This window comes from Natator depressus, chromosome 7 (genome assembly GCF_965152275.1).
Source record: "Natator depressus isolate rNatDep1 chromosome 7, rNatDep2.hap1, whole genome shotgun sequence".
Taxonomy (NCBI): Eukaryota; Metazoa; Chordata; order Testudines; family Cheloniidae; genus Natator; species Natator depressus.
The window spans coordinates 102,876,239-102,899,031 of NC_134240.1; the positions used below are offsets into that span (position 1 = coordinate 102,876,239).

The 22,793-nt window shown below is 42.6% G+C and overlaps 1 protein-coding gene across 3 annotated transcripts in view; it reads right to left on the reverse strand.

The window, feature by feature from the left end:
* The window catches only part of ZRANB1 (zinc finger RANBP2-type containing 1), a 74,701-nt gene that overhangs the window by 6,019 nt on the left and 45,889 nt on the right, over window positions 1-22,793 (reverse strand). For all 3 annotated transcript variants that reach the window (XM_074959183.1, XM_074959185.1, XM_074959186.1), the window contains 4 exons: window positions 21,058-21,129; window positions 19,493-19,691; window positions 10,522-10,642; window positions 9,351-9,480 (listed from right to left, as the gene is read on the reverse strand). In XM_074959183.1, the coding sequence (XP_074815284.1) occupies window positions 9,351-9,480; window positions 10,522-10,642; window positions 19,493-19,691; window positions 21,058-21,129 (522 nt within the window). The remainder of the gene's footprint in view (window positions 1-9,350; window positions 9,481-10,521; window positions 10,643-19,492; window positions 19,692-21,057; window positions 21,130-22,793) is intronic.

The window sequence follows — 22,793 nt, forward strand, 5'->3', positions numbered from 1 at the left end:
ATCTTATCACACCACAAGATTATGCAGTACTGAACTGCATGGCAAACTTTCCCTGTCTGGCCAGACAGCCTTCATAACCTGTAGTCACACTGTATTAATGGGCTGCATCAATTATTTATATTAAATTATCAGAGACACACCAAAAAGATCATACTACTTGAAACCTAGACTAGACTAGTTTCTCATTCTAGTTTCAGAAATAAAGTGAGCAAACTGCACTGCTGGGATTTTTTTCTTCTAGGAACATGAGTAATTCTTGATGTGTACTCCTGCAAGACAACTCAAGCAAAAGCATGCCTTACCTTGTGACAGTTTATAAATAGCTAGCTGTGCGTAAACCAAGCGCATATGTACCATAGCAACCTTTCACAGTGTAGCTGCCTGCAATGTGTTAGGCAGCTATGGCTGCAACAAAATACAAGCCATATCTTTGTTCCTACAACGTTCGTGGAACACTGACGCACTAAAGGGCAAGTGAAAAGGGATACTAAATATTTCTGAACAAGGAAAATCAGTGAACCAGTCTGCACATTTTTACATGTACTTCCAGGTACTCAGAACTGGCCATGTTTGGATTGCAAACCCTACAGGGAAATGTATAAAACAGAAAAATTTCCAGAGAAAACTGAAATTATTAGATTTAGGCTTGCAGATATATGTTACTACTAACTCTAAATTTGAGGCCAACTCCAAACTGAGTGTCCCTTTAACATTTCATTCAAATTAAATTTTTGAATTTTAAACAAATGGTCAACTTTCCATTTGATTAACCTGATTTGTAGAAAGAGATGCAGAATGAGGATGAGTTACCAAAAAACAACAACAACAACAACAACTTTTGCAATTCTTCAGAATTAATTCTGCACGCATATTTAGGCAAATGACTTCATATGTTTTTAATCTCAATATTTGGTTTACTGAAGTCCCAAACCCATGAAGCATTAATGGGAAACTAATTTATTAGATTTTGAATGCTTCCACATCAAGAGACACTAATTACAATTTAATTTCCAATTTTCAGAAGAAACTAAGTAGCATTAAAATTATAAGACAAAACAACAAAAGCAAGGACATTCAGTTATCTCTGAATGTCCCCCATAGCAAAAACAGGAGATCTCAGATATGTAACATTATGAATTGACCCTCGTCTTCCACCACAGATACAATGAAAAATATTAAAAGGCTGTTCTCATTTCCCATAGAATCATTTAGGTCCCCTCCAGCCCCACCCCTCCGCCTGCAGAGTTTGGCAGTCAACTTTTAGCTCAAATTTACAATTTCAAGGAGGCCTGCTCTTACATCAGGGAAGACAGGGTCAGTGAGGGGACTAAGATAGAGGAGGAAAGCACCAGCTGCACACCAGCAGCTGCCACCGATAGACTTCCACAGCTGTCACACAGGAAGCTGTGCTCCAGTGAAAAGAATCCCCAAATCCATTGGCTTGCTCTGCCAAATACTGCAGCATAAGGAGAGGTGAACGTGTGGACCGACAACCACGTCGCCGCCCTGCAGATCTCCTGGATCAGGACCTGAGCCAGGAATGCCACCGAGGACAATGTGCCGTTAGTGCAAGGGCAGGTATCTTTGCTAAATCATAATATGACAGGACGTGATCCACGATGAAATTCTTTAAGACAGGAGGCCCTTCATCCTCTCTGCTACTGCGACAAACAGGTGGTTCGACTTACAAAACGGCTTCATATGTTCGACATAAAGGGCCAATGTTTGCCGAATGTCCAAGGAGTGTAGCCTTTGCTTCCAACTGTTAGCGTGTGGCTTAGGGTAAAAGACTAGGAGAAAAAATGTCCTGATGGGCATGAAACAGACGACCTTCAGGAGAAAGGCTGGGTGAGGCCTAAGTTGCACCTTGTCCTTATAAAAAATGGTGTAAAGAGGGTCAGAAGTTAAGGCCTTAAGCTCAGACAGTCTCCTAGCTGATGTTATTGCGACCAGGAATGCCACCTTCCATGACAGGTAGAGTAATGAGCAAGTGGCTAGGGGCATGAAGCAGGGCCATTAGCCTTGGTAATGGTTGTGGTTCACGACAAACCTGAGAAAGCATCTGTGGGCTGGAACTATCAATATGTGGAAATACGCGTCCTTGAGGTCGAGGGTGGCATACCAGTCTCCAAGATCTAGAGACTGGATGATGGCGGTCAAAGAGACCACGTGGAACCTTAACTTCTTCATGAATCTGTTGCGGCCTCGTAGGTCAAGAATGGGTATGAGACGCCCTTTGGCTTTGGGGGATTAGGAAATGTTGGTAGTAGAATCCCTTGCTCCTGAGGAACCTCCTCCCTCCACTGCTCCCATGGCAAGGAGCATTTGAACCTCCTGCATGAGGAGTTGCTTGTAAGAAGGGCCCCTTGAAGAGGGACGGGGAAGGGAGGAGGAGCAGAATTAGAGAGAATATCCCACTTCTACAGTGCAAAGGACCCAGCAATCTGAGTTTATCTAGGACCATGCACAGTAGAAGTGGGACAGACTATTCAGAAAACAGAAAGAAGGATCCGGTGAGTGGACTGATGTGTCGCCCCCGAGCATGCCGTCAGAAGGCTTGCTTAGAGCCTGATGACTGCCTCGCCAAGCTCTGGCCTTGACTAGGCAACGGATGGGGAGGCTTATGCCTGCTACTCCTGCCCCTCTTCCTGGAGATGTCCTGCCTAGGCTCGGGAGGGTAGAAGCGTGGAGGAGGGTGGGGCTTAAAGTGTTTCTGCTGGGTGGCGAGGCTATGCAGGCCCAATGATTTCAATGTTGCTCACGAATCCTTTAGGCTGTGGAGCTTGGAGTCTGTCTGCTCCAACAACCACCCCATGCTGTCAAACAGCAAGTCCTAAATTGTCTGTTGGACCTCCCGTGGAAGTCTGACACCTGGAGCCATGAGCTCCTCCTCATGGCTATGGCAGAGGACATGGTCCGTGTGTCTGAGTCGGTTGTGTCCAGTGAGGCCGGTAAAGAGGTCCATGCCACTGCCTTGTCCTCCTCTACTATGGCAGTAAACTCTGCTCTGTAGTCTGACAGGACCAACTCCTTAAATTTCAACATGGAGTCCCATAAATTGAAATTGGATCTACTGAGGATTGCTTGCTGGTTAGCAATCCGAAGCTGGAGCCCCCCAGTGGAGTACGCCTTCTTGCTGAACAGGTCCAGCTTCTCCGAGTCCTTGGATTTTGGAGTTGGGCCCTGCTGCCCATCTCTCTTTCATTCACCGCCGCTATGACCAGTGAACCCGGCTGTGGATGAATAAATATTTGTAGCCCTTAAAGGGGATGAAATACTTCCTCTCCACCCCCTTAGCTACAAGGGAAATGGAGAGAGGAGTCTGCCACAAGGTTTTCATAGTGACTTGGATCATTTTAATGGGTGGCAATACCACCCTGGATGTTTCTTCAGGGGTTAATATGTCCACCATGGGGTCCTCAGACTCTACCACCTCCTCGGCCTGTAGCCCCATGTTATGGGCCACCCTGCGCAAGAGTTTTTGGTGCACACTACCAGCAATGGAGTGCAGCCCAGAGGACAAAGACCCTGTCACTGCATCGTCCAGCGAGGATGACAACGAAGCCCTCGGTGGTACCAGGCCCTCATGTCCCTCCAGCTCTCTGGATGCATCCTGCTCGGTGCCATGCTGTTAGGCGCAGAAAGTAGCTATGGTGCCAGTGGTGGAGCCAGGACGTGGACGGGGCTCTGCACCATGGACCGAAGCCGTCTCGGTGCCAGGAGGAGGGGGAAAGTCCCGAAGTGGTAAAGAGGCCTTCTGAAATTATGAACTGGGAGCCCTGGGAGTACATGCCCTGGACCTGATGATATGCCCAAGGGGTCCACAAAGGCCATTGCGTGGGTCCCTGCCACTGCACATGCCATGGCACCATCCCCGCCTCCTGCCTGTAGCGGTGCCACTCAAATTGGTGCCGACTGCGCCTGGAATAGTAGAACTCCACCTCCAAGTCCAGTGACGGGGACCTTGAGCATGGAGAGCACACCGGTGCCGAGCAGGGTGGTGCCAGGGAATGGTGCTGCGGAGAAGGCGAGCGGTGCCCCGTCATCGTGGGCTTGCCTCTAGATGGCGCCACACTTTGCAGTGCTGGAGGTCTGTCTCGCCTGGCGGACAACCGCGGAGCCGTCAAGGCAATCAAGTCCCTAGCTGCCTCGAATGTGTCTGGGGAGGGGGAGAGAGAGCTCCAGCTCCTCCACCTGGCACTCTGTAAGCAAGAGAATCCAATAATACTGGACTCGATGGACCCCTTTGCAGGCCCGAAGTCGACAGTGCCAGCTCTTGCGAGACCGGCACTGGGTGCCCCTGTGCAGGACACACACAGGTGGCATTGTCAGACCCGGCTGCTCTCACCATGGGCAAGCACTCCGTCCTCTTGTGCCACTTATGCAGCACCAGTGAGTGCAAGCAGTGCCGTGTTGCCTCTGTGGGCTTTGGCGCCAGGGAGTGTCTGTGCCAAGGGTCTCTATGCCTAGAGTCCTTCCTCTAGGAAGTCTCTCTAATGGAGGCCGGAGCGCTCCACAGAGAGGTGCTCAGTGTCAAGTCCTGTTGGCCCGGCGCCAGCTGGGGATGGAGGGCTGTCTCCATAAGGAGTTGTTTGAGCCTGAAGTCCATTTCCTTCTTTGTTCTTGGGCAGAATCTTTTGCAGATCTTGCAGCAATCTGTCTGATGTGCCTCCCCGAGACATTTACGGCAGAAGTCGTGGGGGTCACCCATTGGCATGGGACTGTGGCAAGCCCCACATGGCTTAAACCCTTGGTCCCGAACCCCAACAGGGAAGGGAACTGGGGTTGGAGGGGGTAACACCCCCACTTTTATCTAACTAGATTAAGATTAATACTAACTAATGAATTATTTACAGGACAATCAAAAGTCCCATCACTAGGCAAGAGAGACGCAGCTCCAATGACTGTCACTGGTGGCAAGAAGGAACTGAAGAGGCGGCAGGCTGGCAGAGACCTATATACACCACCATGAAGCTCCACATCCAACAAGATGGGTACCGCTAGGGGAAAAACCTTCCAACACACACACCTACTTGGAATCAACATGAGCAAGCACTCCAAGAAGAATACATGGTTTACAAGAAATATTCAGCTCAAACTAATTTTCTCTTAAACGTTTAAAAATAGTTATCTGTAAATTGATGAACATGTTTTCCCACATACCAAACTCACGTAGTGACTGAGGGACGCTTATCTCAGTTTCAATGTCTCCAAATAGTGGATGAGTTTACTGAGAATAACAGCACCATTATTTTTCTTCTCTTTTTTTTAAACCAGGAAACCACATAACATTCACATAAATGCTGTTAGAAAGAACTGTGAGCATTAAGATTTATAAAAAGGATCTGATTATCAGCTAAATAATGAGTTTGTAAAAGATACTGGTTGATTTTGGACAGTCTCAGAATAGTCAGCAAGGTAAGTTACAGAAAACAAAGGATGCAAGACTTTAAGAACTATATCTATGCTGGAAGGCATCAAATCCAGGACTTAAGTCTCAAGAACACATGAGAACTAACTTCAGAATGCTATCTTATTTTCAAAAATGTCATGGTTATGTTTTGAAGTGTATACACCCTGGTGTGGTATTTATGTTCAGTAAATGGTACCCTCAATGACATTTTTAATATTTAACCAATACACTAAAAGGTCCATTACACTTTTGGGAATCAATTGGCTGTTATTGGAGTGATAACAGTGCTGTCCTGTGGATAGACCAAGAGAAAGTCAGAAGACTTGGATCCTATTATAGACAACTCTCAAACTGCTGTGATCCTGGACAAGTCACAGCATATCTGCCTCAGTTTCCTGTCTGTAAAATGTAGATACCAACGTATGCAAGCGGCCTTGAGATCCTCATATGGAAGGCACTACAAGTCTATATTAAAGCATTAGTTTTGGCTGGCACTTCTAGCTCACTCACCTCTTTCCTCCTCTACTCACACTCTCCTCCTCCTCCCCCCCTCCCCCTAAACCAACTTGGTAAAATTGCAATGAAACTTTACCAGCCAAGGCACAAAATATTTTCAAGGCATAATGGAAACAAATAAACATACTTAACTTACCTGGGACAAGAGATCTTTAATGGGTGAGTGAAGTTTTTAAAGCTGTCCAAAACCAGAGACAACTAGCTCACAGGTTATGTGAAAGTCACTAGAAAGTGGTAAATATAAAGTCTAATTCTGCAATCTTGGAGTCCTTCAACATTTCAATATTTACTGCCTTCTACAGATTGGGTGTTTTTAATTGTAAAACGGAATTTTCTCTGTTCAATCTCTTGTACAACAAAGAGAATTTTTGAAGCTGGACAGTGTGCCCTTGTTGCCAAAAAGGCTAACAGCATTTTGGGCTGTAAAAGTAGGAGCACTGCCAGCAGATCGAGGAACATGATCATTCCCCTCTATTCGGCATTGGTGAGGCCTCATCTGGAGTACTGTGTTCAGTTTTGGGTCCCACACTATAAGAAGGATGGAAAAATCGGAAAGTCTAGCGGAGGGCAACAAAAATGATTACAGGGCTGGAGCACATCATTTATGAGGAGAGGCTGAGGGAACTGGGATTAGTCACTCTGCAGAAGAGAAGAATGAGGGGTGATTTGATAGCTGCTTTCAACTACCTGAAAAGGGGTACTAAAGGGGATGGATCTAGACTGTTCTCAGTGGTAGCAGATGACAGAACAAGGAGTAATGGTCTCAAGTTGCAGTGGGGGAGGTTTAGGTTGGATATTAGGAAAAACTATTTCACTAGGAGGGCGGTGAAGCACTGGAATGGGTTACCTAGGGAGGTGGTGGAATTGCCTTCCTTAGAGGTTTTTAAGGTCAGGCTTGACAAAGCCCTGGCTGGGATGATTTAGTTGGGGATCGGTCCTGCTTTGAGCAGGGGGTTGGACTAGATGACCGCCTGAGGTCTCTTCCAACCCTGATATTCTATGATTCTATGAAACTATCCGTGTGTTGTTTGTCCTGATGGAAACTGCTAAGCTTAGCAGAGAAGCAGTAACAAAAGACATCACATACATGCACTTCATCTCCATTCACCCTCACTTAAGCGTTCATTTCCAAATCACTGAAATATTTATACGTTAGCATCTAGGCAAAATTGAACGTAAACCTCTGGACATACACAGATGCGAGTCTAACGTTGAACTAGAGACAGTTAAACAAAACAACATATTTACATTCATTCTACAATGGCTGGGCTCTTCTTTACCCAGAAAGCCGAGTAGGAAAGACAGGAAATTGACCGAGGAATACACAATTACAAGTTCAGTTTAAAAAAAAAAAATAAATGTTTTTTTTAAAACTGGTCAGCATCTATTTTATCACCTCATACTACATAAACAAGAGCTCAATCAAACATAATGGCAGAGAGTCTGTGGGATTCATTGCTACAGATGGTTAGAAACAGATTGTATGATGACCAGAAATATCTTTTGTAGTTATTCATACAAAAAGATGGGTCATCTAATTTCATGCTTCAGAATGTAAGATATAGGCATGGGGTCAAGGAGGAATCTCCCTCTTTACCTCAAACTCGGTATAGAATACAGTTGGTTAAGTACTTGGCAAAACAATTGGCTACTGCTGAAGGCAAGATGCCAACTTTATGGTTCAATGTTTGATCAAGAATGGCAAAAAACCAGAAACACTACCATTTCCTCTTCTATTCCAACCTTATTATTTTTGTATTACCCCCTTTCATCTTCTCTAGCTACCTTAATATGGCATCTTACCTCTAGCCCAGAGGATGACTCCTTTAACTGTTCCTATAAGCTGCTGTGCAAATCACCTGAGAGGGTGCGCTGTGGAGTGACAAGGCATGCCGCTTAGTCCTCAAGGCTACCCAGCAGATACCTTTGTAACTCCTAGCTTTTATAAGCCTGGGGAGTAAAAGTGGGAGTCCAGAGTTCAGTTTAGGTCTCCCACTTCGCCGTGAGACTATTATTTGAATGATGATCCCTCCCACCAATCCCTCCAATTTATAAAAGGTTCCAAACAAACTCCCTCAGTGCATGTAAAATACAAATACATCAGTGTAGTTATAAACTGAATTAGTATAACTTCTAACAACATGGTATACATGTAGCTAGGGATTCTAATTATTTATTATTTGTATTGCAATAATGCCTAGAAGCCCTAATCATGAATCAGAATCCCATTGTGCTAAATGCTGAATGCAGAATAATATTACAACACATGTACCAAAGATGAAGATATAGTTGAAACAGGTTTTGTGGACTGCTCTTTCCAGTAAACAACAAATAAACATCTGTAGACCCGAGAACAGAATATGACAAAAATTTCTAGAGATTTCTGCTGGCCCTTCCATTAAGCCACAGGTTAGAAAACATCTTTAATAGTTTCTTAACATATTGCAATTTTTAAAAAGGTACTCCTCTCCCTAAAAGGAGCTGGAAAAGCAGAAAAATGCCACGGCAATTGCACCCATCTTAAAAATAAACTTAATCATGACAAGACTATTTGAATTTTACTAAGGACCCCAGTTCAGAACCACCAGGAATGTTCATTAAAGTTCCTAGCCCTCAGACTTTCTATTAACCCCATACGATTTGGAGTCAAGTTTTCCTGATGATGCACAAAGTATGAAAATGCTAACGAGATGAGCTCTGTACCTGCTTAATCTAAAGGGGAAACCAATCATTTAGAAATAACCTAGCCTATATAATTATGGTTCATAGTATTTCATTATGAAATTAATGTATTCCTTACCATTTATGAATTACTTAATATTTTTTAAATCTTTGTGTTTTGTACTTCAGGCAAGGATCTTCTATAAGTGGTTTTCCATTACCTAAGACTCTGCAGAGTTCCACTAATCCAGCTTTTAGTGAAGCACTGCTATTGTTTCTCACATAACCATATTGCGACATTATGTATTACAACAGTAACATTGACTAAATAAAACGCAGACTGATTTTCTGTTTGAAATGGGGGTAAGCTGCACCCCTGAAAATCACTTTTTATAATAGTGCAGCACCACCCTCATTCTACACATTTCTCCTGGCTTCTAAGAATGTAATAGTGATCCTCAATAAATTGGATGCAATTAACAAGTCTATAAAGAATGTATTAAGTGGCATTTAAAACATTAATCCCAACATGTTTGCTGCCAGCAAGTCTTGTACTTCGATAATCACCCTCCCCTATCAAGGAGTTAAACCACTGGTTGAACACACAGTTTTACAAGAATCAGAGGCTTAAACTAACAGCTACTTTTGTATAAAGTCACTCCACCTCTCTTCCACTAGAATCTTATATCAAGCTGCTTTCAGCCTCCTTTAAAAGCCATTTTTAAAGAAGTACAAATTATAATTAGGTGTCGAGGCTTACCTTGAAAACGGGTATATCCTAAAGTTTCTCCCCGGAAACTCTTATAATACTTTACTCCATAAACTATAATTGGTCTTCTAAGAATATGTGCAAGTACAAAAATGTGTGTCTGCTCCAAACTTGCTCCAGGCTATACCAAAAAAAAGACAGACAATACTTGAAACAGAACTTTGATCTAACATTTACTTCTGTTTAACTTGATTGACAAAGCAGCTTCTGTATAAACTCCATAAAACCAGATTTTCATCCAACTAAAATTTTGTTGAAGTCATGGCTGTCATTTAGATTTCCATAATCAAACATTTGTCTGGAATGTTTCACTTGCAAAAAGTTTACCTACCTGAAGTTAGAATACTCAAGTGATTGACCAACATATTTTGTAACACAGTATTTAAATATTACAGGGAGAATGCACCTATAACTGAGGTTGCACAAGCATTCTTTTTTAATAGGTCATTTTCAGTTGCTTATTATTTTCTCTCTGATTTTTTTTTTTTTTTTAAACACAACAGGCTTGATCTGTGTTCACGTGTGAAGTTTTATGCAAAGTTTCAGCCCAAAAAGCTCATACATTTGAGAAAAGTAAAAACAAATACTCTTTTTTCAATAATGGGGAAAAATGTAAATTTTAGCGGTTCTAACACATCAGTAGATGAGACTATCTAGGTTGTAGATATGCCATTTAGAGAGTCTGAAAATATGGTTTATTTTACCATAAAGGTTTAAAAATGCACTTGCGTAACAGTTGGCCAGTGCTTTAGTGGTTCAAGCTCACAAAAAGTCTGAAGAAATGTTCATTCTCTAAGATCACGTACGGTGTACGGGGAAGGAGGCAGGGCATTAAATAGAACAGAAACTGGTGCCCCATCTCTTACAAGCTTCATCCTACCGGATAAGAAAAATAACCTTTCAGCAAAACTGTTGATGCTACCAGTAAACTCAGAAACTATGAAATTCAAATTTCAAATACAATTTCACAGTTTATTCTTGTGGAGAAGACCTTAACACTTTGCAATTTCTGGTGTAAGAAAAATGGTTGATGTTTTCCTTAATAAACCAGAAACTCTGGGCTGAAGCAAGAACAATGCAAGTTTATGAAACTACTCTTCAGAAGGACTTTACATCCCTTCCTACAGTAAGATTTAAAAAAAAAAAAAAAAAAAAGTCCTACCTGACTAGCAAGAGACAGTATAAACGCCCAGTCTTCCTGCCACTGTTCCTCTCGCAGTGAGAAATGTAAACCGAAGCTTTGGGAGTACCATGACTCCCACTCTTTCCAACGGGTGTAAAACCTAGAACAGTGGGCAGAAAGAAAAGAGGTAAAGCAAGTAAGATAGTAGTTTGATTTTTGAGACTAAGTGAGTCATACAACAACTGATGGTAATATTCTAGAGTTTAAGCGTCAACATTTATGAAAGAACAGAATGTGTTTCCTATTTCCATCTTGCAAAAAAAAATTTTAAAAGAAATCTTGTGAAATTTTAAATCTAAACTCTTTCATGCTGGCAATTTCCATTGGACAGAAACAGACTGCATCAGCAAAGCAGAACTCCAAGTCCCAAGGAGGCAGACCATCTGCTGCTTACCTGTAAATAATTCTCCTAGCAGCCATCGACTAATTCAGAGTTTGCATAGGATTGGTCCTGTTTATCATGAAAAGGAAGCAACTAAGCTAATGTTTTAAGTACCATCTACGTGACTGCTATATATAAACAAGTTTCCTTAGCACACAGTTAACCAAGCTGTGTATTTTCTCACATGCGTAAAATAGCACAACAAAGAGTCCTTTCAACTGGTGAGTGTATAATGTTGTAAGACCACCAACTGACAGTAAGGCAACAAGTAATCCTCTTCTCATAATTCTTTCCACCACCACAGAGGAACTACTGGGATTGCTCAACAGTAAACTTTGACAAAGACTATCCATAAAGTGAAATAGCTATCTTGTATTGTTTTATGAATTAAAGGAAATGATACAAGATGCAGTCTGCAAATTACCTGGTACAAGGCTGATAATCCCTGCCTAAGAAGCCACTTGAGATCTGACTGAATGGGATCGAATGCCCACAGGAGGCACTTATCGTAACTGATGAAAGGCTTCTAATGGCCAATTTGATACATCTTGCATAGTTTATTTTGAAGCCTTATTGACTTTTTTTTTTAAATGTAGCTCCAAAGGGAACAAACAAGGCATTGAATTTCATGTAAATTTAATGTTCTGTTTAAGGAGCAATTCGTTACTCTTCTCTCATCTGAAGAATGCAGATTTCTTTTCTTTTAGGTGAATTGATTAAGGACACAAGTAAAATAGGTATGTCTCAAATTCAAATGGATTATAGTCACCTCAGGTAGAAATCCAGAGCCTTTTATAGAACTACATTATCAAGAAGAAAAAAAAAATGTTAGTAGTTACCCATTTTTTAAATTAAAAATGTTTGAAATAGCCACAGATTTATCATCACCAAAAGACAGTTATATGTTAACATCTGTAAGATGCACCATATTCAAAAATATTCAGATATTGCAAAGCAGTGTAATTATATATTGTAAGTTATGTTAACCATAAGCATGAAGTTGGAATGATCTGTAGCTGTCACTAGCAAACTAGAGATGCTCTTCTGTTCAAGAAGCCAGTTTAGGAGGGCATGCAGAAAAATATTGCCAGAAGTTGTCTGGATCTTTCAGTGCTGCCAGTAAAAAAATAACTCTGCTATCCTGCCCCACAGAGACTAGACTTCAATGCAAAGAGGACAGAGGGTGGGGGTCATGGAATGTATGTCTGCTTCACATATTGAAGAACCATGGTTACAGTAATTAACTTTCTTCTTCGAGTAGATGCAGCCATGTAGTCCACTTACATGACTCACAAGCAGTACCCACCCCAGAAGGCGGGCTCAGAGTCTACCTAAACAAGGATTGCAGGACCACTGTACCAAAACTCCATCCACCCCGGAAGATGTGGAATGGGTTTATAAATGTACATATGGATGACCACATAGCAAGCTTGCAAATATCCAATATTGAAACGTCACTGAGGAATGCTATTGACCTTGCTTGTGCTCTCGTAGAAGAAGCTCACATTCTACAAAAGCTGAGGAGACACAGCTGAAAATATTTCATATGAAGCTTTGATACAGGATGTTATCCATTTACAGACTGTCTATGAAAAGACCGCTTGACCTTTCATATGATCTGCATATGACAAAGAGACAAGGCAAAACACGAAACAGTCTAGTCCTGTCCAGATAGAAGGCTAGAGGTCTTCATACATTGGACATCAGGTGATGATGCTCCTCCTCCAAAGATTAATGTGACTTAGGAAAGAACGCAGGTAAATATACTGTCTGGTACAAATGAAACTTGAGAAACCACTTTAGATAAAAAATTTGGGGTGTGCTCATAAAGTAACTTTGTCCTTGGAGAATTGTGTATAAGGTGGCTCTGTCATCAGAACCTGCAACTCTCTCACTCTTCTTGTGGACATTATCACTACTAGGAATGCAGTTTTCTGACACAAAAGCTGAAAGGGACACGATGCCCGGGGCTCAAATGGAGGTCCCATTAAAGCCGCTAGGACTGCGTTAAGGTCCCACAGAGGAACAGACACTTGGACTGTAGCATGGAGATGATGCCCTTTTAAGAATCTTGCTACAACGATCTTGGAGAAGACAGGGTTTAAACATTGTCTATTGCAGGGGGAAAGATCCCCAGCAACGATCCCCACGTGGTGCTTGCTGTGCTTAGGCAAAGCCAGCATCAAGGAGCGGTGTTCGATTTGCAAATTGTTCATGACACAGACTCAGTGGCAAGGGATCTTTCTCCAAAGGAGCATCTGCTTGAACAGCCCACGTGGCCTGCTGCAGCACCAAGGCCCACGTTGGATCGTGGTGTGCCGCCACTTCACACTGTGGCCACTCCAGGTCCTGTGGGGACTTGTCTGCCTCCTCCAGGAGGAGTGTGGACCAGCACGGAGTGAATGCTGGCACACAGGATGGAGCAGGTCCCATCAACTGCTCCCCAATACAGTGCAGAGAGGCCAGGGAAGGGACCCCATACCATTGACTCCAGTTCTGGCCTTGGAGTGACTGTTGAGTCCGGTACCAACAAGGGCAATGCCAACACCAGCTATTTCTGGGCTGGCAGCACATCAGGAAGCAACTGACCTCCTCTGCCTCTCTGTCCCGACCCCTCCCTTAATCCAGGACTCTGCCAGGGCTGCGTCATTTATGACCTTGCTGGCTGGGTGGGCCGCTGACCCTGTGGGTCTGTTGGCAGCAAACCCCGATATTTCCCTTCTTCAGTAAGTGGAAGTGGGGCCAGTGTCAGGCTCAGCACAAATTACCTCCTTGGCACCAGGAACTTCTTTGGTACTCCTGCTTTCAGTGCCACCGTTACTGTGATGGCACTCACCACCCTCCACTTCAGCACCTTTAGTTACCTCAGTATTGCTGCCGATTTCAGGGTCGACACCACTTCTGCAGAATTTAACTGATGCTGGCCTCTAAACAAGCCACGTATGTTTAACTTGATATTCTCTTCAGCCACTCATTTTTTTAGTTCTCCTCTCAATTCCTAATTTGTCAGTATATTTCTGGTAATGAAGTATCTCCAAGTAATATCTATACCAGACCTGTACAAATGTATTGAGGGACTTTAGACAAAAAGGTGCCAGTATTATGACACAACAAAAAAAATATGGGCTGCGTATACATAGGCAATCTATTAAATGGGGAGGTTAGTCTGCTGTCCAACATCACCCTCAAACTTGGATATTACTACTTTTCAGTTTTTGGATTATATTTCCCAGGTTTCATTAGATTCACAGTTTCCATCCCGCCACAGTGAATTATTTTCTGTCCATATGTCTAATATCTAGTTTTCTCTGTTGTTTGATATCCTCACAAGTATTAACTCTTTCAGCTTGATGCATATTCACTTGCAATATACGGTTTACTCCCTCTTCTTGGTCATTAATGAAAATATAAACAACTGGACTCGTACTCTGCTAGCCATATCTTAACAACTCCATGCTATGATGTTTACTATAATATTTGGCTTAGCATTCTTTAGTCAGTTTCACTCTACTTGAAGGTATCCAAGACAATCTGAATTAATTCTGAATAAGTTTTGTGCAACTACCATATGCTTTTATTCAAATCCAATTATTACATTTACTGTTTCCCCTTCAGCAACTTCTTTTGGAGTACCTGCGCTCCTGAATACCGACTAAAAATGTAGTACCCCAAGTAAAACAGCAACTGAGAACACTGGAGGATGGTTTCGAAATGTTCTCCTTCTGTGCCCCTCAATGTGAGAGATGTAGTTTTAAAATCCGATTATATATGACTACTCAATCTTTACATAAATATGTTTTTTTTAATTCATTAAACAAGCAAAGGTTAGCAAAGACCCTGAAGCTAGTATTTAAAAAAAAAAAATCAGTCTATTCTTGGAAATGAAGCAGCGTGGGTCGGGGAAAGATGATGCTTGGGTGTCTTAAATATGATGACGCAAGATTACCTTAAAATTTAAACATAAAAGACAACGAGTACACACACCACCCAATATTCACTACAGGGGCCTTCATATGCTAGTAGTCAAATCTCCACTATACAGTAACTGGCTATATGAAGTAGCTGCAGTAAAGCAAGTCTTCCACACAAATACAAGGTTTCTGAATATAGAACTTTAAAGAGATAGAAGTTTGGTTTCAAAATTCTAAATATCTCAAGAACAAAGCTCATTTAATAAGCTTGCAATATTAATATTAATATTCAGTAAATCTTTATTTTTTTCTACAAGCCATTGTTAATTTACAAACATGTATCTGAGCAATAACTCTATACAAGCACTGACACAACTATATATATATATATATATATATATATATATATATATATATATATATATATATAGGCAACACTTATTTCCTTCCCGGAAAATACAAGCTTTGATAATTTATGGAGGGATTATCTGAAGTCTCTAACATTAAAGATCACAAAACAACATTAGAAAGTTATGAAAGTACTTGCAAAAGTTACTGATGAATTATACTCAAGCCCAGTTTCACCAATGCTTCTAGAAGCTATGACCATATTTTTCAAAATTTTCCAATATATTCACATTAGCTTCTACATACTACTAAAAATGAATGAAAGCAATGATAATGACCAGGATCGAAAACCTTTCAGCATCTGGATTTTCCCCAGTACGAAGCAGAAATGTAAAATGAATCACCAAGCAAACTACAGTCTACAGACCAGATCTGGCCATGTTATTAAAGGCCAGATTGCACCACCTATTAAAAGTTGTCCAAAATTTCTCATTCTAAGCCCCTATTTTCAGTTACTTATAACTTCATGAAACTAACCACCGGGGTGGAATTTTTCCATGTCTTCCTCTTGCTGAATTAGTTTGGAAAATGTTGGCTAAAAACAATTCAGCCATTTCCAAAAATGAGGCTGGGGAAAAATCTCTTGTTTTGCCATGTTAAAAAATTCTGGCAACTTTTTCTCTGAGAAGATCTAGTGCTCTCCTGCTTCGAAGCAAGGATTTGAAATTTTGCAGGGATGGTCTCTGTGTCAGGGATGTTACTCCTAGGGGAATTCTGTGCATGTGCAGTGGCGCGGAATTCATGTTTCCCACGGATTTTTTTTTACACTCCGCAGAAAACACATTCTGCCAGAGAGGCTCTACAGTTATGCCTTTTGCCTACCTGGGGCACCAGAACAGAGGCAGATAGCTCATTGGCTGTAGCAGCCAGCAACCAACAGGGAGAGTGAGAAGAGGTTGCATACCTCAAGGGCAAGGAGGCAACGGATTGGGAGAGCGGGGGGGGGGAGGGAGAGACAGGCCAGGCCAAACAGGGTTGCTGGGGGTCTCAAAAACTGGGGTTCAGAAGGGCTAGTGGGGAGACAGACCGGAGCAAGGGCTGAGTGGGGGGGGGGGGGTGCACACAGGGGCAGGGGAGGGGATGCAAGGACACACGGGGTGAAGGAAGATGTGCCTGACTGACTGACCCCTAACCTCTCCCAGCCAGGATCTGCATGGGGAGGTTCCCAAACTCCCTGACAATCCCTCCCACCCTCCCCCAACAGAAAAACCTTTTCCATACTTCTCCCACCCACACCCAGGCAGCAACCCCTCCAGGTTCACTCCCAGAAATTACTTCCCTCTCCCTCAGCAACTCAGTTACCCCTGACTCCAAGCCATTGAACTGCTTGTGAGGTGTTCAGGAAATGTTTCTATATTATAGTTTAAATGAATTATTACTCAAAGTTCCGTATTAACATGCCAGGTAAGGAATTTATTTGTCAAAAAAAATTCCGGAATCTATTTTGCTGCCTGTTGTGTTACAGACATACTTGTTGACAGGTATTTTGAAATAAATTATCAAAATAATTGAAAGTGTCGTGATAATATTGTTATTTTGCAAATAAAATATGCAGAATTTTGCGATTTTGAAAATGTTGTGCACAGAATTTTTTATTTTTTGGTACAGGATTCCCCCAAGGAGTAGATGTACCTTGTGCTGCTCCCATAAAAATCCAGCCAAATTTGGCTAAATTACAAGCCATTGGGAAGGGCGGGGGACAGAGAGGGGACAAAAAACAACAACAAAAAACAGTTCATCCATACTCACTAGATATTAGCTCCAGTTTCACAGCTACTCTGAAGACCGCCCACACTGGGAATGCTTCGCACAGAGGCTAAGCAGGCCTTCCCCTGAAATTGCAGCTCTTGGCTCCTGCAGGCAGAGCCCAGGCTCGGGCCAGGTACCAGAAGGGAAAGGGGGAAAACTCTCTCCCCTTTTATCTCAATTATACCCCTGCCAGCACCCAAGCAGCATGTAGAAGGAAGCTGCCTGATTCAAAAAATAGAAGGGACAAGAGTTGACCCCAGGGGAGGCGGACAATGACTGGCGGACAATGACTGACAAAACTGGGAGTCTAGGGGGGAAAAGGGAAACTGGAACTGGCTGGGCAAGAAGGTGGAGTGGGAGCAGAGGTGGGAAATGGGGAGGGATGGAAAGAGACTGGATGGCTAAAAAGGAAGGTGTAGGGACGAAGACAGGGTGGTAAAGAGACAGACAATGCGGCAGGGGACGGAAAGACTGGACAAGGAGGCCAGTGACAGACTGGACAAGGAGCTAGGGGGACAGATAGGCCGACAGACTCAGAATGGCTGGGCAAGGAGGCTATGCACAAGACTGGAGAGACAGGGAGGGGGGGACAACAGGTTGTTAGGGGACAGGGCAGAAGGGTCAAGCCTGTGGGGAAACAGGCAGAAGAGTTTGTGCCCACTAGAGAATATTCACCTCTCCAGAGCCTGGAACGGAACCCTTGATTCCCAAGTCTCACCACGTCTGTGCGGTCAGTAAATATGTGTGAAATCCACTGGCAAAGTATCCCATTCCCCCTCTACTGCTGATCCACAGAGGATGAAAACCTACTACTGCCATCAGTTTCTCCATTAGCTCAAATGGCAGAAGTCAGTACGTTGGATCTAAAGGTCTCAACCCTGATGATGAACCAGGTGGGTGTCAACAGAATACCATACAATGGAATTTGTCTTTTCAGTTTATAAGCTTGTTAATCTTTTTAATGTAGGGTGTTTTCAAAAATGTAATTTCCTAGGTTATTAAAAAAGAAAAGTCAAGAACTCAAAAGTTAGGAAGTGCCAGAATTAATTAGGTTGTCCACGCAACCTTAATTTGGCCCCCTTGTGAGAAAAAAAATATATATATATATATATAATGATACAGTCTTTAGTTACATGACCACATTTTTTTCCCCCACAGGGCCTCTGCCCTATTCAGCATGCAGGATGGGTTTGCTCTAGGGATGAATCAGGGTTGTACAGCAAAGGAAACTTGTCTGTAGGACTCCTGCTTCCTTTGTTACAGAATCTGGAAGGCATGTAAGCAAATAAGGCAGAGGACTGCAAGAAGAGAAAGTACTTTCTCATGGCTAAGGCAGGTGTATGCTGCCCTGGAGAACTACATTCTATCCCTGCTTCTACCACATGGAGTTCTTATGTGATGCTACGGACGTCATTGAAACCAAAAATTTTCATAGGTGGGTCAATAACTATGTTCTTCATTTTCTGGGTGCCCAATTTGAGATACCTGGGATCTGATATGCATAAGTGCTGAACGTTCACAGCTACAACTAAAGTCAATGTGAGCTGGACTTCAAGCATATGCAATGCTATTACAATACTAAGTACTCTGAAAAATCAAGTCTTGAGTGTTTCAAATTGGGCAGTTAGAATGATAAATACTTTCCACCTTAATCTCTCTGTGCCTTAGTTCCCCATTTGTAAAATGGCATTAACACCAACCTCCTGGCCTCACAGTGGTGCTATGAAAATAAGTTCATTAACGTTTGTTAAACACTCAGATTTTATAGTGATAAGCCCCACAGAAAAGCCCAGGAGGACATTAATAATTCTGTTTTCAGAGCAGGGTTTGAATACTATGCAGTAAGGCAAGCATGAGGGGAGATATGGAACAATGAAGAGAAAACAAGATATTGAAGAGCTCCTCGTTCAGTGTGCACGGTCCATTCCATGCACTGAAAGAGATGGGGAAACTATGGGAAAAGTGACTGTGATAATGCATATGGCACAAGAGGGACAAGTTAAGGTTGCACAAGCAACTTTAATTTTGACATTTCCTAACTTTTGAGTTCTTGACTTTGCAACCTGATGTTATTTTAACGTATATTTTCCATACACTAAAAACTAAGTTACTTAAAACTTTAGTTACTATATAAAGAACTAGCACATACGGGTCAACAACAAACTCACTACATTTCACACTGCAAATGCAGAACTTGAAAGCTGAAGTAATCAACATACTACAGCTCGTGCTAAGGACATTGTATGGAATTTAAAGCACTGAAAACAAGAATTTTATTTGGTAATATAATTGACTTACATAATATTTAAATTTTGTTTTGGTTTATTTTTGTTTTTTTGGTTTTTAAAGATAAACTAAACACACACAACTTAAACTGTGCTGTAATTCATCTCCTTTGTTCCACATAATTAAATATAAATCCATGAGCTCATCACTATATTACAACCAATGCTACTGGAAAAATATTCCTGAACTTAACATGAGAAATGTACCAGCTTACCAATGTGAACAGTCATGTAAACTTTCATGAAGAGCTTTCCGTAGCACCGAATCCTTGTCATAAATGCCCCAGGTAGCTTGTAGTACTGAATCAAGCAGGCAGTCCCCTGCAGTCCGATTCCAAAGTGCATATAGTCTACTATCCAAACGCGTACCCAATTCCAAAGACCAGTTTATAATGGGAGATTCCTCTTCTAGTTCTACAATACAAGAAAAATCCTATGTAAACGTTATTTGCAATTAGACTCTTTTCAACATGAAATTCTGTATTACAGGTAAACTGGTTATCAGAAGATACTATACAATCAACAATTTACCATATATCTATTCACCTTAACATTACAAAAATAGATGCACTAAACAGGGTAGAGCTGAGCTCCCTAGACTAAAAACTGTAGATTAAAAAAAACAGACAAACTTAAAAACCATAATTTGTTTCAAGAGAGCCACTCAAGTGGAAGATTGTTCACCAATTTTATTTAAATACAGGAGAGAGTACTGAAGAGCTCATGACTGGGAGCCTTCAGAAGTTTAGACGATAAATTCATAGGTTTCACAAATTTTACCAGCACCACAGCTTCGCTTTTTCTTTCTGTCCCTTCAGAAATACTCCTAGTGTTAAAGTCAAATCTCTAATCTTTATATTAAAAGGTAGAAATTTGCCTGCAAATGCCAGCCTATCCACCATAAAATTTTGCTTTAAATATAGAATTCATGTATTATTTCAAACTAAGTAAAGTATCACGTTAATAGCAGATAACGAGACTTCAGGGTTTATTTGTAATAACTAGAGCCCTGCATGGATATAAAAAATGTGTATCTGCAGATCCACACAGCAATGACCAGTGGCACCAGAACTGGGGCTTGGGGTGGGGGGCAAGCCCTTGCTTATCCACTGCCCTTTCCCCTCTTCCTCCTCCCCAAGGCCCCTCTCCCCCACCCCCCCGGGACAGGCCAGCGTGGAGCCCAACTAGGAAGCCTGGGCAGCCGTGACAGACCCTCCACCTACCTGCGGTGCAGGGGAAGGCCGAGAACAGGCCCTGGCTGTGTCCCCGCCCGGCTGAGGGTATGCAACTCTATGCCAGCTCCCCACGCAGCTCTCTGCAAACCAGCTCCAGTGGGGGGGGGGGGGGGGAATGTTTGCCTTGGAGCCACAGCCCGGCCATGAGAAGAGCCGGACTGGCAGCTGTGGGGAGCCATGGCAGACCCTCCACCTGGCCTGGACAGAGGGCCTGGGGGGCAGACACTCAGGCCGGGGGCTGCTTGGGCTCCCTCACCCAGGGCAGGTGGAGGATCCACCACGGCTCCCCACAGCTGCCCGCCCAGCTCTCATCGTGGCTGGCCTGTGGCGCCGAGGCGCCCTCTGCCCCTAGCAGAGATGGGTCAGGGACAGCCAGGCTGGAAGCTGTGGGGAGCTCGAGTCTCTCCACTTGCCCTGGTGAGCCTGTGCTACAGCTCCAGATCCCTGCGCAGATACAAAATTCGTATCCACATCCAAAATGCTATCCGCAAAAATGGTACGTACTAACTAACTACCTCTCTCCACACACACACACACACGCTTACCTTTCTGAACATCCCTATCAAGTACTTCATCAAATAACTTCTCTTGGACTGTTTGTGGTAAGTCTTCAATATCTGGAAAAGGAACAATGAATAAAATGGCTTAACACCAACACATTTTAAAATGGAGGAGTACTGATATATGGAATGTGCGCAGTTATTGACTAGCTAATTCTTACTGTTTATCCTCCTTCACCACTAATTCCTTAAGGCTTTGCTATTTTCCGTTCAGCCATGTGCAGCCCAAAGCTCCAAATCCCAGACTAAGCTAAGAATCCTTTATGCTGGCTGGTCATGGTGTTCAAAGCACTAAGGCACCCGACACAAGATTTCTGGACACCTGAAGGATCACCAATCATCTGCTCCAGTGGAATCAGTGAAGTAGGGAACCAGGTGAGAAAGCAAGAAATAAGTAGAGAAGAGAGTTTTTCCATCGAGCACTGGCTCCGTAGCTCCTGCAGGTGGAGGCAGCATGCAGAGCTGCCAGGCTGCGCCTCCGCCTAGGAACAGCAGGGACACGTCGGCGTTTGTGGGGAGCCACCCAAAGTGAGCAGTGCCTGGATGTGGCACCCCAAAACTCCTCCCGTGCCCCAACCCCCTACCCCAAGCCCCCCTCCCATACCCAAATTCCCTTCCAGAGCCCACGACTCGCACCCCTTCCTGTGCCCCAACCCCCAGCCCCTTCCCGCATCCAAACTCCCTCCCTCCATTGGTAAGTATATCTCTTAGTTAACCGAAATTTTTGACTAATCCAGCACCCGCCAGTCACCAAACATGCCAGATAACAAAGCTTTTACTGTATCAAGAGCATTTTTAGGTGAGATGACAGCCAGACCTGGAAGCATGTCCTCTGTACTTTCATAATCCAGGGTCATGGTATAAAAAATAATCAGTTTCAAGCCACGTTTATAAAAGGATTAATATTTCTAGAAAAGTAATAGCTAACAATCTCCTACTGCAAGCAAGTCCAGAACCAGTTTCTGCAATATAATTAAGTTTCCTTTTTCCCTGTCCATCCAGTCTATAATATCATGGAACACAAGATTTTACTTAAGTTTGTGGGGAAAGCTCAAATGGAACATTTTTATGATGGCTATAACTAATGCTATACATAAAATGCTGTCACAGACTTTACGGCTTATGTATACTGTACTATATAAATCACAAAAACTTCACTTCATTCAACTAGAATGAAAATTCTATGATCAAATATTCAGTCAAGGGAACTCAATCAGAAGACTGAGACACGCTCATCTTTAAATATACTTTTACAAATATTCAGATGTCAAACAGCTTATATTCTTCTCGATCATGCTATCTCAGAATAAACTGAAGATAACTGTAACGTGAACATTTCCATGTAAGAAAAAAAAACACAGGATACATCTGAATAGTAGTTTTAGTCCCAAAACCAATCATTGTGTGTCAAACCTTTTGTTTTACAAAAGGAACACTAAAATTACAGAACTACAGAATGATGCAAAAATCTAGTCACCTAAGCATCGAAATAAGAACCAGGCACACTTGATCTCCAACCTCAACTTTAATACAGACTTATTCTGTGAAGACATCCTTTTTGCTTCAATTTTCCCATCTCTAAACTGAGAACAATAGTAGTTTATTTCACAGGAGAAATGCGAGGATTGAAGTACGTGAAGAGCTTTGCAGATTTAAAAATCACCAGGAAAAGCCTAAGAACTATTTTGTAGCAAGTGCTAACAAAAGTTGTATCAGAAAAA